Raw genomic sequence first — 15,511 nt, 5'->3', positions numbered from 1 at the left:
CAGGCACCCTGCTCCTTCCATGGCATCCTGTTCCTTTCCATCATGCCCACCTGGGGGGTTTGCCACGGTGCTGGTGGTACCTGTGCCAGCACCAGGCTGCCAAGGATGCAGGAGATTCACTTTCCTCTCAGTTTGGAATAAGAGCACTTGTGTAGGGTTGCAGCAGCCAAATAAATCCCTTTGCATGCCCCATTTAATGCCACATCCTCGTGTTCCAGTTGTGTTTTAAAGCACTAGTCCCTCCTTGGAAAGCTTTGGTTCTCACCCCTCTGCCTTCAGTCGAGCCACCAAAAAGGAAAGACCTGAGCCATGACAAAAGCACCAGGCTCCAGGTCAGCAGAGCTCTCTGGCTGGGATGAATGCACTCATTGGAATATATTTTTTTTTTAGTACAGAGGTATCAGAGCGTGTTCATGGATGAAAAGACATCGTATTTAAATTTCAAGGGTCATACCGTCCGTTGAGCCAGGAGTCAGATAAAAGTACATTCATAACTTTATTCTGCCATAAAAGAGGTGCAACGAGGTAAAACTAAAAAAATCCTTAGGTAAAAAAATCCTTACATGACTAAAAAGGCATTTTTAGCGATTAGGGAAGAATGGCAAACCCCACAATAATTCTAACAATAATTGCTTTAAACTCTGTGTTATCGTCTGCCTTCCCTTGGTGTGGACAGTGACAAAAAGACCGCTGGGTTTTTAAAATCAGCCATCACTCCCTGAGTCCGGAGCAGTAAAGCAGCTCAGGTGTGTGCAAGCTCAGACCCTGCAGGGAGGGGTGCTTTGTTTCTTTAAGAATCTCACTTTCCTGTTAATTTTTTCAATGTTAATGAGAACATTTTTATTAGGCTTGTTTTGTTTTTTTAATAACATTGTGAGGTTTGAGAGGCAGTTTCCAGGTAACCGTATGGATATGAGGAGGGAAGAGCGGATGCGTTGCGTGTTTTAAACGTACTCTTGTACCTCTTCCAGCTGGCTGCAGGGAGCGGCCTGTTTACCTCTGCCTTCCACGCACATCACCACATTAACTGGATCCAGGAGGGAAGGGCTGCTGGGAAGGGCTTCCCAAAGGAGCACTTGGGATAAGTCACTGGGAGCAGGGGAGAGGGGTGGCGAGCCTGAGGCCTACAAGGGTGGCAACCTTTGTAACCCTCTCCAAGGGTTGTAACCCCTGTGTCTTCTTCTCCCTTTCCTCCATCCCCGCAGAGTCGCACGCCCTGGACGGCGAGGAGAGGCCCTGCAGCGCCGCCGAGGCCGCGGCGCCGTTCCCGGCGCTGAGCACGGCTCCCAAGGAGGGCCCCGCGTGCCACCGCGCCCCGACGGCCAAGAAGCCCTGCCTGCTGAGCCCCCCGTCCCCACTGCGCCTCACGGATGTCCCCGAGCACGCCTCGGACGACTCCTCCGCCCACGCCATCTCCCTCACGTCCTGCGTGACCAAGGGCATGAGCTCCTGGTCGCTGCCGGGCGACTGCGAGAAGGCTCCTTTCACCATGATGGAGCCCGGGGGGATGTCGGCGCTGACGGGAGACTGCCTGATGCAGCCGAGCCGGACCTGTCTGGGCTGCTTTATTGAATCCAAGGACGGCATTGATGCGGAGCCGGGAATAAGCTTGAAAGTGGGGGATATAAATAGGGATTATGACACCTGTTCGGTCTCTGATATAGGGATTCACTGCATGAGCACAGGAGAAACCATGAGATATGGGGATCAACTGCTTTCAGACCAGCTTTTAAGCTTCCCTATGCATAAATCGAGGGCAGCGGACAAAAGAGATGCAGAGAAATCTGACAGTGATTCAGAGGACCCCACTCAGAAAAATTATTACGAGGGATTACTATTAGACAAATGCAATGGTGAGGAACCTTTACTAACAAATCCCAACCAGGAATGGGGCTATTTTGAATCTTTCATTAGTGAAAGTAAAATTGAGCTGCTTGACCTCTGCTCCAAAAATGAGCTTTCTGTAAATCTGTTTTCTGAGGAAGACGTGGACAATTACATGTTCGATGATGACGATTCCACCTTGGGAAGTGATGTCTGCTCCCTAAAGATTAGATATGAATCTTTCCAGGACAATGTGCGGGAGAAGACCACCACCCTACAAGAGGACGCCCAGTTCAACTTCTTCCCCAGCGTGTTCAGCAACTGCACCAAAAGGGACAGCAGGAGCACCCTGAAAAGGGGGCCCAGTGGTGCCACCGACCCTTCTCAATTCAAATCCGAGGAAGGCATCATCTGGGGGGAGGAGGAGGAGGACGGCGAGGAAGAGGACGGTGAGGAGGAGGAGAAAACTGCCTTAAATAAATCTTGCAACAGCACAGAGATGGTGCAGTATGTGGGCTCCAAGAGGAGTCACTTCTTGGACTCGGTGAATTCCACAGAGGACTCTGGGGAGTTCAGTGATGACAGCACTTGCACGGAGTCCTCCTACGACGTGCTGCGGGACATCAAGGACTGCAGCCGGTACCTGGCCCGGGACCACTCCGGCTCCTTCATCCAGCAGAACTACGGGTTGCGGGCGAAGAGGAAAGTGCGATACAGCGACGACTACCTGTATGATGTGGACTCCATCGAGAACGAGAAGATCCTGGACAAGAAGGAGTGGCTCCCAGATGGGCCCAAGGAGGAGGACGACGACGAGTGGTGCCCCAAGAAACGGCGAAAAGTCTCTCGCAAGGAGCCCCCCGTGATCATCAAGTACATCATCATTAACAGGTTTAAAGGGGAAAAGCATATGCTGGTGAAGCTCAGCAAAGTGGATGCCAACGAGACAACTGTTACTCTGAACGAGGAGCTGCTCAGCAAATACAAGAAGCTGGCCCCACTGAAGGGCTTCTGGCAGGAGAGGCAGCAGAGCCGGCTGGATTTGCTCAGATCGTCTCTCTACCACAAGCAGAATTTCTATCTTAACGGCTCAGATGCTTCGTTCCTCCCTCACCCACGGAAGCGAAAATGCAAGCTAGCAAACAGGCACCGGATTCAAAGAATTAAAGCCATCGAGCAATCAGTGAACAAGCTGGGCTCTTGCTCCTCTGATCACAAGCAGCCTTGCAGCAGTAAGGAGGACGTGGGCCTGAAAGGGCTGTCGGCATTAGCCATTGCCACCCCCGGCTGTGCCAACGGATTACACGTCCATGACATCGCAGGCATCGCCGTGAAATGCAAACCGCAGGAGCGGGAGCACAAGGGGACAGAGCGGAAAGTGCTCCGCAGAATCAAATTCAAAAGTGAAGCCAGGTTGAAGTGCAAGAAGATTAAAGCTGCCACCAGTACGGCAGAGGACTCCCCAGCACTAGAAAACCAGGACTCCGCAGCGCGTCTGAAGGACGAAAACAGTCCCTGTGCTTCAGACAGCTCCCATCTCCCAGAGTGCCACGAGGATAAGGTTGCTAAAAATTCTCCTTTCCTACCATCCACCTCCTCTTCAGACAAGCCTCTGCCATCTGCTAATATCACCACCAATGTACCCCTGATCCCCGGAGGGTATCTGCAGACATTGTTAGATGCTTCAGATCTGTCGAGCAACACCGGTATCCCGTACTTCGCCCAGCACCCCCCCGAGCAGCAGCAGCAGCACCCGCTCCCCAGCATCGTCCCACCAGAAAAGCCCTTCCCGTCCCTGCAGCCGACGCAGAGCTGCGTGCTCTCCCCGCCCTCCGAGTCGGAGCTGCAGCAGTCGCCCGGCCACTTGGAGATGGAGCAGGGCAGCTTCGGCAGCATGTGGCCGGCCAGCAAGGGCAGCGAGCGCCAGGACTTCCCCGGGGACATGCCGGAGGCAGCCGGAATGCCGAGCGAGTTTGCCCCGGGCACGGACGGCCTCCCCGCCTCTGGATACACTCAAGTCAATCTGAATAGCGGCAAATTGCTATACCAAAAAAATTACATGCCGGATAGCCAACAAGTGCAGTCTGATGATTCTTATCAGTCATGTCATTTCAATAATGGAGAGGGGCGCTTTCATTTCCAACGAGGTACACTCAGTACGGATGATGGCAGGCTCATTAGTTTTGATTCAGTGGGTTCATTGTCAGTTAGTTCTAGCAATTACAGTTCTTTAAGTTTAAAATCTTGTGAAAAGGACGGTGAGGATGATATTAATGATGATTTCTTGGCCCATTGCAGTCCCAAGCTAGTGATCCAGCAGAGCATAGATGAAATCACCCCTTTGAAGGAGTCCACGGACCTTTTAGACATTTCCAACTTCACGCCTGATAGGTTCCGCCAGTCGTCGCTTTCGGAGATGTCCCCTCCAGACACTCCCAACCTGTCCCCACAGATAGCTGGCTCCGATGCCAAGCCTCTGGGCACCCTGAAGGGCTTTCAGGAGAGCCCCCAGGCCTCCCTCAACAGTTCCGAGAAGGTCAAGTGGAACTGTGGGGTCCTGCAGACCGAGGATCAGGCAGATAATGGATTTGCTTTAAATAATCACCAGTTCCAGTTCCATATGTTCAACGATGAAGATTCTGTCAGCCTTCTCGAAAAGAGTCCATGCTTGTCAACATTTAATGAGCCATCTGGTCAAATTAGCACCAATAGCAAAGTGTCAAAATCGAAGAGGAAAAGTTCATCCAGCAAGAATGTGGGTACAAACCAAAGCTCTTCCCAGAAAGCCACCCGGAAAAAATCACCCAAAACCAACAAAGGAACCGATAAGCCGCAAGGGAAAAACTCCAGGCAGGCACCCAAATCCACCAGGAAAGGGAAAAATGCAGCAGGAGTTAATGGCGAGAAGGCTCCAGCTGTTGGTGGCAGGGCGGTCACTCAGCTGGGCACTATGGCCACGGCCACCAAGGGCGTGGCCGAGGGCACTCAGCACTGTGGCCCAGCAGGGGTGAAGCTGGGCAAGCACAACGGGCTCTCTGGAGAGTGGGCACTGGGAAAAGAGGGGGGCACGGGCTGGTCAGAAGCCAGCCTGGGCAACGCCACCAGCCTCCTGGACGACGACCAGAGGGAGTTCGAGGAACCTTCCAACATCCTGTCCAACATTGCGTCGGGAATGGCCGATGTCCAGAGGTTTATGATGGCCTCCATTGAGCCCTTGTGGGGGCCCGTCAGCCACAACAGCGTTCCAGACATATTCCGGTCACCGGAGTCCAACAGCCTGAAACTGAAAACTCTTAAGATTTTGGCAGGGACGTCCCAAGAGTCGAAGAAGAAGGCGAACGGTGGCTCGCCAGGGGCGGCGAAGAACCACAAGTCAAACAACAAGGGCTCAAGCAAAAACAGCAAAGCTGTGACCTGCGACCCCGGTCGCCCCAACTGCTCCACCGGGTTCACCACGGACATTCACGCTCCCTTTTTTGATAAAAACTATAGTAACCTGAGCACTTTAGGCAATAATGGACCTACGCATAAAAAACTCTACCGTCATAAATCCAGTTCGAAATCGCTGAGGGATGAGAACTGTAAAATCAAGCGGACGGACCGTGAACAGCCCCACAAGGACCCACCCATGACAGCTGCTTTTGAGAAACTGAGGTAATGCTGCACCAAACTGGCTGGAATGCCCCTAACCTTCCTCCCACCTGCTAGGCCCGCTGTTCCTCAGTTTTTCCTTCCTGAAAGCAAAAGTTTGCATGAAAAAAAAAAAAAAAAAGACATTCCCCTTTTACAGTTTTGGTTGATTTTGGTTTTGGGGTTGGTTTCTTTTTTTTGTTTGTTTGGTTTTTTAATTATTATTTTTAAATGCATGAAAATACTTATGACTTGCAAGCTACCTAAAAGAATGACCAATTTTCTGGCTTGGCTGGGGTTAAAAAAACTAACAAGGCTACTCTTTTCTGCTGTTTGGCTTCTTCAGTTTTTAATTACTTATTTATTGGGGGAAAAACAAAAAAACTAAAAAAAAAAAAGATTACACGCTCTTTTTAATGATTTTGATGAGGAAAGACTTTTTTTTTTTTTTTGGAACATTTTGTAAAAAATAAACCACAAAAAAAAAAAAAAGAGGTTCTGCATCCAAAAGCCAAGATCTCAAAGGCTCTTTACTTTGCAAATGAGAACTCGTTCCTAATTGAGCTTCACGTGGCAATTTTTGAGTGCTTTCTGGCCCCCTCTGCTGTTGTGTCTCCTAACCTGCATCATCTAAAGCTGCATCTTCTCTACCCGCCCGCCTTTAGCGCGTTCGCTCCGTCGTGGTGACTCCAGACGAGCTAACTTAGATGGCATCAAATGTTTGATTTTTTCCTGCAGGGAATCAGACTCCATTCTTCTTAAAGCAGAAACAGCATTTTTGGGTTTTCCTGTATTTGAAGAAGAGACTCCCTTTTCTAGAAAGACGGTTGATGTTTGGTTCTTTTCTTACCTTTTCTTTTCCGGTTGTTTTTTCTTTTTTTTCCCCCATCGGTTCCTTTTTGAAATCTGCCTTGTGGTCTGTTGAAATGTAAGTGCTGAAATGAAGAGTTTGAAATTGTGGGAATTTTATTATTTGAAAGCAAACCTAATCTGGTATTCTCTGTGAAAGACTGTTTTAAAAGTCATACTGTTGTACAGTAGTTTATGCACTATTACCCACAACAACAAAAAATTGTGCCAAACTATGAACAAGTGACTGTATTGTATATATTTTTACTTCTCTATCAACATTGGGTTGTGAGTGTTTTCTGCAGCTATGCCTTTTGGTTTTACTAGAAACATTCCAGTTGTTAAGTACTAACCACCCCCCTTCGAAAGCACCCGTAACTCACGATGAAAAACGATATTGTTCACTGATACAACTTACCAAAAGTTTTATGGACATGACTAGAAGTGTGCCAAATTTACTTACCTCATTTCATGGATTCACCCTGTGGTTTAAAGCTCATAAAGGGAAGGAAAAAAAAAAAAGGAAACAAAAAGGGGGGAAAAAGAAAAGAAAAAAAGGAACTTTGAAACCAATGCTGGGAAATGGTAATGTCCTCTCTTTGAAACCACGAACAGAAAAACTTAATGGTGAAATGTTGAGTTTCATTATAGGAGAGAGTTGCAATGGTGGAGGAGTTCAGAAAACCACTGACGGTAAGTTTGCCAGGAACTCAAGTGTCTGCATCTAGAGACTACAAGAACAGCTGCTTTTCAAGTGTCTGTTTTCTTAAAGCAAAACCTGTAGCTGAAGATCATTTGAAATGCAAAGTTACATTGCTAATTCTTTGTATCTCAGTTTTATATATTTTATAAGAACCTGGGATAAATTCTGAAATAGGTATAAAAACAGAACTAATACATTTCATACATTGAGTGCTATTTACTTTTCCTTTGAATAGTTTCTTAAGCATTTTCGATGCAGAGCCTGTCAGAAGTGCTCTCCCATCATAGCTTTGGTGTTTCCTCCATGTCTAAACCTTGCAATGCCAATATAGTTTGAACTTTCAAAAGCAGAGTCATAAATTTAAAATACAACTCTGAACTTTTTCTTTGATTCAGTTCATGCAACAAATACAACCAATGGAGCTATTTGTGATCTCACCAATCAGGGCCGGACCATGACTGGACTTTATTAAAACAGCGTTAAGTATTGAATATTAAATGTATTCTCAAAAGGCCTTATTTGTAACCCTCCTCACCACACCCTCGCCCTCCATGAGAATAATGAGCCCAACAAAGATCTATTTTCCTTGTGCAACTGAGAGCCTGTGCGTTTTGCTGCTGATTTCTCATGAAAAACCTTGATATGCAAGAGCCCTGGGAGCAACTGGGAGCAGAGGGATGTGAGGCTTGGACACCTTGTGCAATAGCAGGCGGTGAGGAAGAGGAGCCTTTCTAGCAGTGCACAGATCACATTGCTGATATGGCCACAGGCGTAGACGTGGTGTCACACAGAGGGCAGGACTGGGCTCAGGTTTCCTCCCAAGTCAGTTTTTTTCCACCCACATGCCAGGCAGAGCAGCAGAATTGGTTTAAGTTAATTTAGCAGAAAAGCAGAGCGATCACTTAAAATCAAAGTGGAGATGTAGAGTGTTAGTTTAGAATTGTGTTTGCAGGTCTTACAGATCTTGGGGTGCAGCTTAGCTCGGCTCTGCGGTCCCAGAGAGAACAGCTCGGTAGTTGCATTGTGTTTTGTTTAACAGATGAAAGGACAAACTCTGAAAAAAAAATAGTAATTATAAAAAACATCCTGTAAGTTCATTTTTTCATGGAATAAATGCTGGCATTGCCTGGAGTGAGTTGCTCTGGATGAGAGTGGTCCCGGGTGCCCCATGGCATGCAGCATCCCACCCCAGCTCTGGCTCCAGGAGGGACATCCTGAAGATGCTCAGGATTTACTCTGGAGGCAAGAGCTGTGGTGATGGCCTCCATCCCTGGGCTCTGGGCTGGCCTGCAGCCACCACGCTCTCCCCGCTTCCCCAGCAGCTCTCTTTTCCATTCACAGGCTCATCAGGTACTCCAAGCTCCAACCACTGCTGTGGTGTTGGCATATCCCAGTTTTTCAGCGTTCTCCCCACGTGCTGCAGGAAGGTCTGGCAGCTCCCTTCTTTTGGATATTCTGGCTGCTGCTCTTACAGAGACAGGTCAGGCCCAGGGCTGGGATGTGGCACAGACCTTCTTTCTGACCCAGAACCATCAGCTGAAAGCACATTTCACCTGGCCTGCACTGTGCTCCTTATGCTTAATGTTATGAATATGGGACTCATAATAAAACCCCTTGTACCGGATGGGATAGCAATACTTACTGCATTTGAGGAATGTGCAATAGGGCATGAAGATCAGGCATGAAACATATAGACTGTTTTATCCATGAATACCCAGCTGGGTGTTTCAGAACGCTGTTAATCACAAATTCCAGCTGCCTTGTTGCTCTCTTTCAGTCCTTCTACCATTCCAGTTGCTGACAGCTTTGGTGGTCATCCCATGTCCTCCAAAAATCTCTGCTGGGGAGATGTTAAAGAGCCCACATCCCTCACAGTGTGGCACTGACTCTTTCCTGTGTCTGAAAAGGTCATCGCTCTGCTGCTTGACCCCAAAATTCAGAAATTGCCTTGAGCCAACCATTTGCCCTCCTCCCTTTTGATCTTTATAGAGCAGTTGGGAGGGAAGGGACTTTTGAAGGTCGTCTAGTCCAACTCCCCTGCAAAAAGTGGGGACATTTTCTAGTAGACCAGGTTGCTCAGAGCCCTGTCTGACATGATCTTGAATGTTTCCAGGGAGGGGACAGCCACCACCTCTCTGGGCAACCTGAACCAGCGTTTCACCACCCTCATAAAAAATTTCTTTCTCAAGGTGTTGTCGGCAGGGCTGCTCTAAATCCCTTCATTCCCCAGCCTGTGGACCCCAGGGATTGCCCATCCAGGTGCAGCACATCACATTTGGCCTTGCTGAACCTTATGAGGTTCCTCTGGGCCCACTTCTCGAGCTTGTCCCTGTCCCTGTGGATGTCACTCTGTCCCTGGGGCATGTTAACCTCACCACTCAGTTTGGTGTCGTCTGCAAACCTGCTGAGGGGATGTGATCCCAGTGTCTACAGTGTTGGTGAAGATAATCCACATTGCTGGTCCCAGTACAGACCCCTGAGGGACAGCACTCACCACTGATGTCCTCCTGGACAGTGAGCTGTTGACCACTGCCCTCTGGATGTGACTGTCCAACCAGTTCCTCATCTGCTGAACACTTCATCCTTAAAATCTGTTTTTCTTCAGTTTAGAAAGGTGTTGTGGGGGATTGTGTCAAAGGCTTTACAGAAGTCCCGACAAATGACACCTGGAGCCCTTCTCTCATCCATGCATGCAGTCACTCCAACCTAGAAGGCCACTGGGCTGGCCAGGCAGGGCTTGCCTTTGCTGAAGCTGGGCTGGCTGTCCTGAGTCACCTCCCTGTCCTCCGTGAGCCCCAGCTTAGTTTCTAGGAGGATCTAGTCCATGGTGTTCCAGGCACAGAGGGGAGGTGGTTCAATGGTTTAGTTTTCCCAGTCGTCCAATGCTTCACCTGACTGCCAGGACTTTCAGATACTGTGGAGAGGGACTTGGCAGCTTCATCAGCCAACTCTCTCTGGGCTCTGAGATGCATCTCATCAGGTTCCATACTCTTAGGTATATTTAGGTTCCTCAGGTGGTCACAAACTTGATTTTCTCTTACAGTGTGAGGGACTTTGCTCCTCCAATCCCTGTCCTGTAGTTCCACCACTCATGGGAGATGGAAAGAGAGGGTTCCTCAACCTTTTCATCCATTGTGACCAGTCTGCCAATTGTGTCACACCTGCTTTGACCCTTCCTTTTCATGCTGACACACCTGTAGAGGCCCTTGTTATTCTCTGTGTCTCTTGCCACATTCAGCTCCATCTGCACCTTGCCTTCCTCTCCCTGTCCCTGAACAACCTGAGTGTCCCAGTACTCTTCCCAGGATATCTCTCCCTGCTCCTGCTCCCTGTGCATCTCCTCTTGCCCTTCAGCCTGACCAGCAGGTCCCGACTCAGCCAGGCCAATCTCTTGCCTTCCTTGCCTGATTTCTTACACCTGGGGATCGAAAGCTCTTGCTTTCTATGAAAAGCATCCTGAGAGATCTGCCAGCTCTGTTGTACTCCCTCCTCCCTGAGAGCAGTTTCCCAGGGGATCCTACTGATTAACTCCTTGGAGACCTGGCACTTTACTTTCCTAGTATTCATCTCCACCTGCCTATCACTACCTCAAGGTTTTCACTTCCCCACCTTTGCTTCATCCCTCACCATACAAGCTCTTGTCCTCTAATTGCATTTTTGTTTTTCATGGCACTGCTCACAGCTGTGGGAGGACAGGGATGTGAGTCCCACCCATCCCTGCCTGCCACCCACACTCCCAGGGCTCCCTGGCCCTGCTTGTGCTGGCTCCCACCTCGGCCCATCCTCTTGCCCAGTCCTAGTGCAACTTCCATCCTCCTCTTGCATCTTCTCGCTGGGCTCTGAGAGCTTGCTTGGCTCTTGGGAGCAATGAAGCCAAGCCACACAAAAGATGTTTATTCTGCAGCATCCCTTAAAATGTCTTCTTGTCTTCTCTGGTTCATCTCTTTTCACTCCTATGCCAGTGCAGGATGGGAGGACGGTGCCAGCAGTGCTGCTGAGCCGAGGTGTCACCGCGGTCTGGGTGACTTGGAATTGGCACTGGAGATAGAAAGCAGGGATCAGCCACTTCCAAAGGCTGTAAAATCCATCTGAGAGGAGAATTCCACAGAGCAAGGTGGTACTCACCGCTCTGCCACAGGAGCACGGGTCTCCCATGGCACAGGAATAGGAGAGATGTCCTACAGAAAGGAATCCTGCAGCAGGAGCCAGCCCAGCCCACGGCCATCGATTGCATTTAGAGTTTCTGTAAATAGAAAAATATCAGTGATGGGGATCCAATAAAAACCTTTTGGGTTTTTATTATAAAATACATCTTACCAGGTTTACATCTTGCTTTTCTTTCTTTTTTTTTTTTTTTTTTTTTTTTTTTTTTGAGCATAGGAGGATGGATGTTTTTAAAAAACATCTGGAGAATAATGACTTGTGAACCAGAGGTAGCCAGGCATTTTGGAGGAGGAGGAAGAGTAGCAAGAGGAAGGCAGCAGCCACAGGACTGTTCTTGCCATGCTGTGCTGTCCTACTGAGGCTGGGTCGTCTCGGAGAGGAGAAGCCAAGGCTGGCTGGTGACTGCTTGGAGAAACCATTGCTGCACAGTTTGCTCTTTTAAAAAATCAGGATTGCTATTAATTTTTTTGGCATAATGGGCCAAACAAACCAGGAACCAAAATAAAAATGTTTTAAGCATTGTCATCGTTTAGCTGCTGGACCATGTTCTTTCTCTAAGCTCCCAATCTAGCAAAGCACTTAGGTGGGAGCTCACTCCTGGGGGCTCCCATGTCCCAAGTGCTTTCCCAGGCAGTGATGTCAAGTCCCAAGAGAAACTCCCTTGAAGTCAGTGTAAGTGGGAAGAGGATCAGGTGCATGGACTTGGGTTGGTGCAGGATCAGGCCCTCAGTCTTTAATTTCTCAACTCAGTGTGTTGGACTTTGCCTGTGCAGCTCCCAGGGTGTCCAATGGAGGTTGCATGGTTCAAACTGCTGACATCTATTGGAGAATGTGCCTCTTTATCTCTTCAGCGTGTGAAATAATGCAAAAAAAAAAAAAAAAGAAAAAAAAAAGAAAAAATATATAAAATAAACCAAGTACAATGTCTGTGGTAGAAGCAAGGCTTTTCAAATCTGTTTCTCAGGTAAACAAGTGACACTAATGACAGTGGAGTAACAGCCATCTAAGGGAATTGGGATCTGAAGCAGGAGGATTCCCTCCATCTCACAGGACGCTTGGGTTGCCAGATATGTTTACTGAGCCTTTAAACACTTGGTGCAAAAGGAAACGAGAAATAAAATTGGTCTTTTCACTACCCTTCGCTAGCTAGACAGACAGACAGACAGACAAACGTCCATTTCTAAAGCACAAAGGGAAGACTTACACCTAGACTAAACCACACACAACACAAAACCAAGGTACCAGTGAAACTCCTTTTGTCTCTTACTCCCGGTGGGAAGCAGGGTAGAAATCCAAGGAGCTGCTCTGTTCCGCTGCCCCGGTGCCGGCCGGGCGCTTCGACTGCTGCCTCCAGAGATGTGAATGTACTGCTCCTTGAGTTCCCTTCCATAGAACTAGAGGCACCTCGTTAGGAAGTTGCTCCTGTTTTATGGTGCTAAAGAAAACTTTTATTCCCCCCCTTGAGCATTTAAGAACTATTAAATGGCCCTTTTTATGAATGTAACATATCCATTTCTGTTCCACATTTTACACTGCAATTTTAACATGTTTGGAAATGATTTGCCTTTTTTCTTTTAGAATAAGCTTTATAAATATTCTGTAGAGTCAATTGAAGTATAATTCTTAAGGATCACTCTAAGACGCCTACAAAATCTTGTATATTTTTAAGTGTGCCAATTTGTAAAATATTTTGTAAGTGTATATTTTTCTTAGAAAAGTGCTGTGAAGTGTTTGTATGTGTGAGGTTTCCCTTTTTTTGCACCTTCGGGTGTTAATAAAAGGATGTATACTTAAGAGTTTCTGGTTTTAAAAACCAAAATACAAAGAAAAAAATTAAACTTTTGTTGGGAATTTTGTAATAAAAAGAAATGTTGTGAAAGAGTGTAGTGATATTGTGTAAAGGAAACTGGAAAATTTGTGAGCGCTTTGCTGTTTTATAGATCCTCTTGTAAATTATTCTTGTAATATTTTGGGTTTTGTTGTTCTTGTTGCAAAGGTTTTAAATATTTGTGACTGACTCTGTATGGTGAAAACGTCATATTGTTAACTTGCTGAGTTTTGTTATATTGTTTATGGAATAAATAAAAAAATTTAAAATCTCATTTTAAGATCATGTATGAAGAAGAAATTAAAACTGCCATTTATTGACTATTAGGAATCGTTTATTTAACCAAATCGCTGCAATAGATGAGGATCTGTCTGGCTGCCCACTCCCAGGGCACTCCAGGCCCCCACCTAATTGGGCTGATGCTCGTTAGTGTGGGGCGCATCAGGGAGGGAGGTGCGGCTGTGGGTGGGAAAAGTGGGGAAAAAGGCTTGGATCACTTCTGCTGCAATGTGGGGCTGTTTTTAACTGAGAAATGGAAACTTCAGCAAGTTTACAAGAGCTGAGATTTTGCCTTCCGCGGGTGCAGTGGTGGGAGCTCCGGAGGGAGCGGAGCCTCTGCCCAGCCCCCTGTCCCCGGACGGGGTCCCTGTCCCGGTGCTGTCCCAGCACACTCCCAGACTGGCCTTTCCCTGGGAAGGAGCCGGTGTGTGTGAAATGCCACTGTCTTCAATTTCTTGTGGAAAAGGAATAAAACTTAGTTGTTTTAAAAATGACGATTCCTTTTATTAGCTTTTGATAGGCGTAATGAAGGAGGGGGACATTAATTCAGGCTGGGTCATTCCCAGCCCTGCCAGCGGAAAGCAGGACATGAACACTCTGTTCTGCAACTGGATCCCTTGGCAGGGGGCTGGGAAATAATCCCAAAAGCAGAGCTGCTAGCTCTACAAGCTGCCTGTGTTCACAGAGGGGTTTAGATGAGTAAAGTGGGGCACAGGAGGGGTTTCAGTGCTTCAGTGGCCGTGAGGATCCCAGTGCCGGGAGCCAGGGCAGGGCAGGGCTGGAGTGGGGCCATGGTCCAGGGAAGCCCATCAGCAGCTCAGCTTTGAGAAGGGCTGAGCTCCATCTGGCACTGGAAGCTCTCCAATAAATAAAACACACACAGGGCTGGGCCAGGCCCACGGCCACCAAAACCATCAGGTGTGTCCCACGTGGGATCAATCCTGAGACCCATGGGCTGAAAATAGTTCCAGCTCCTTAGTGCAAGTCTTGGGGAGAGACTTTTCAGCAGCTCCTGTTGCCACAGAGGTTGGGGAATGGTTTTGAATGAAAGAAGGTAGATTCAGGCTAAATGTAGGGAAGAAATTTTTTACACTGAGGGTAGCAAGGCCCTGGCACACATTTGCCCAGAGAAGCTGTGGATGCCCCATCCCTGGAAGTGTTCAAGGCCATGTTGGATGGAATTTGGAACAAATTGGAAGGCTGCTGTTTCTCTGAGCTATTATTGCATGTTTTCTCCATCAGGGTTATGTTGCTCAAAAACTCATTTTGGGGACTCTGTTCAATCTTGTACTTTCTCAAGTGCTGATACAACCCCACGCTGGCTGGTCCACGATTGGCATGAGTAGTACCAAAACACATTTAATCAAACAAGCATAGCCTTCATCCACCAGAGCAATGCTACAGAAAGGACCTGTTAAATGGGGTTGTGTTTATCTGCTGTATTTATATTATATAAAAGCACATATAATTAAAACACTCGTAACTTCTAGATGAACCGTCATCCATGTCTGTGCACGGCCCAGTGGCTTCTCCTTGTGGGTGACAGCAGAGTCAGATTTTAATTGGGATGTAATTTAATACCACCAGCTTCTCTGTCCTGCCAGTGGGAGCTGCTGCCCCTGGGGAGTTTGGATGGGGACAAACCTGCCCTGGGTGACACCAGCCTTTCCTCAGTGTCTCTGGGGTTGGTTAGTGGCTTCACCATGTCTCAAAGTAGCAACAGAATTTTGCAGACAATTCCACAGGATAGTTTGGGACACCTGCAGCATTGGCAGCCTGGAGGCCTCTAGAAGGTGTCAGGTAATGACTTAAATTGATGATGAATTTGTGTCTCTTCATGCAAAGAAGTCAACAGGGGGAAAATTGGGAATTTCTTTGTCTGGGGTATTCATAAGTGCTTCTCTTAAATGTATTTCAAACCTAGAAATATATTTAACTTCCTCAAAGTCAACGCAGAGCCCAAACCTGCCCAAAACCTCATCCATGCAGACCCCAGCACAGTCCAGCTCCTGCACAGCTGATCTACTGGCAACATCTCATCCCAGAGGTTTCAGCTCCCAACATTCCAGGTGTGATCTGTCAGGACAGGTGCCATGTGGTTTATGTTGATAAATGCCCACAGGCTCCCCCATCCCCCAGTTTTTATGGAATTACACCTATAGGAGTAGCTTTTGCTTGGCAAATATACTTTCTGTTGCAGCAAAAGCACTGGTTCAATAAAGCACTTAAATATA

At 47.7% G+C, this 15,511-nt stretch overlaps 1 protein-coding gene across 4 annotated transcripts in view; it reads left to right on the top strand.

The window, feature by feature from the left end:
• The window catches only part of NEXMIF (neurite extension and migration factor), a 165,110-nt gene extending 151,838 nt beyond the window's left edge, over nucleotides 1–13,272 (top strand). For 3 of the 4 annotated variants that reach the window (XM_032748411.3, XM_072929256.1, XM_072929255.1), the window contains one exon: nucleotides 1,206–13,272. In XM_032748411.3, the coding sequence (XP_032604302.3) occupies nucleotides 1,206–5,482 (4,277 nt within the window). In that variant the 3' untranslated portion in view covers nucleotides 5,483–13,272. The remainder of the gene's footprint in view (nucleotides 1–1,205) is intronic. The other variant, XR_012056043.1, reaches the window with a different exon arrangement.
• The last annotated feature ends 2,239 nt before the right edge of the window (nucleotides 13,273–15,511 follow it).

Source organism: Taeniopygia guttata, chromosome 4A (assembly GCF_048771995.1).
Source record: "Taeniopygia guttata chromosome 4A, bTaeGut7.mat, whole genome shotgun sequence".
Lineage (NCBI taxonomy): Eukaryota > Metazoa > Chordata > Aves > Passeriformes > Estrildidae > Taeniopygia > Taeniopygia guttata.
Note: the sequence above shows the minus strand (reverse complement) of the source record. Positions and strands in the feature narration are given on the sequence as shown.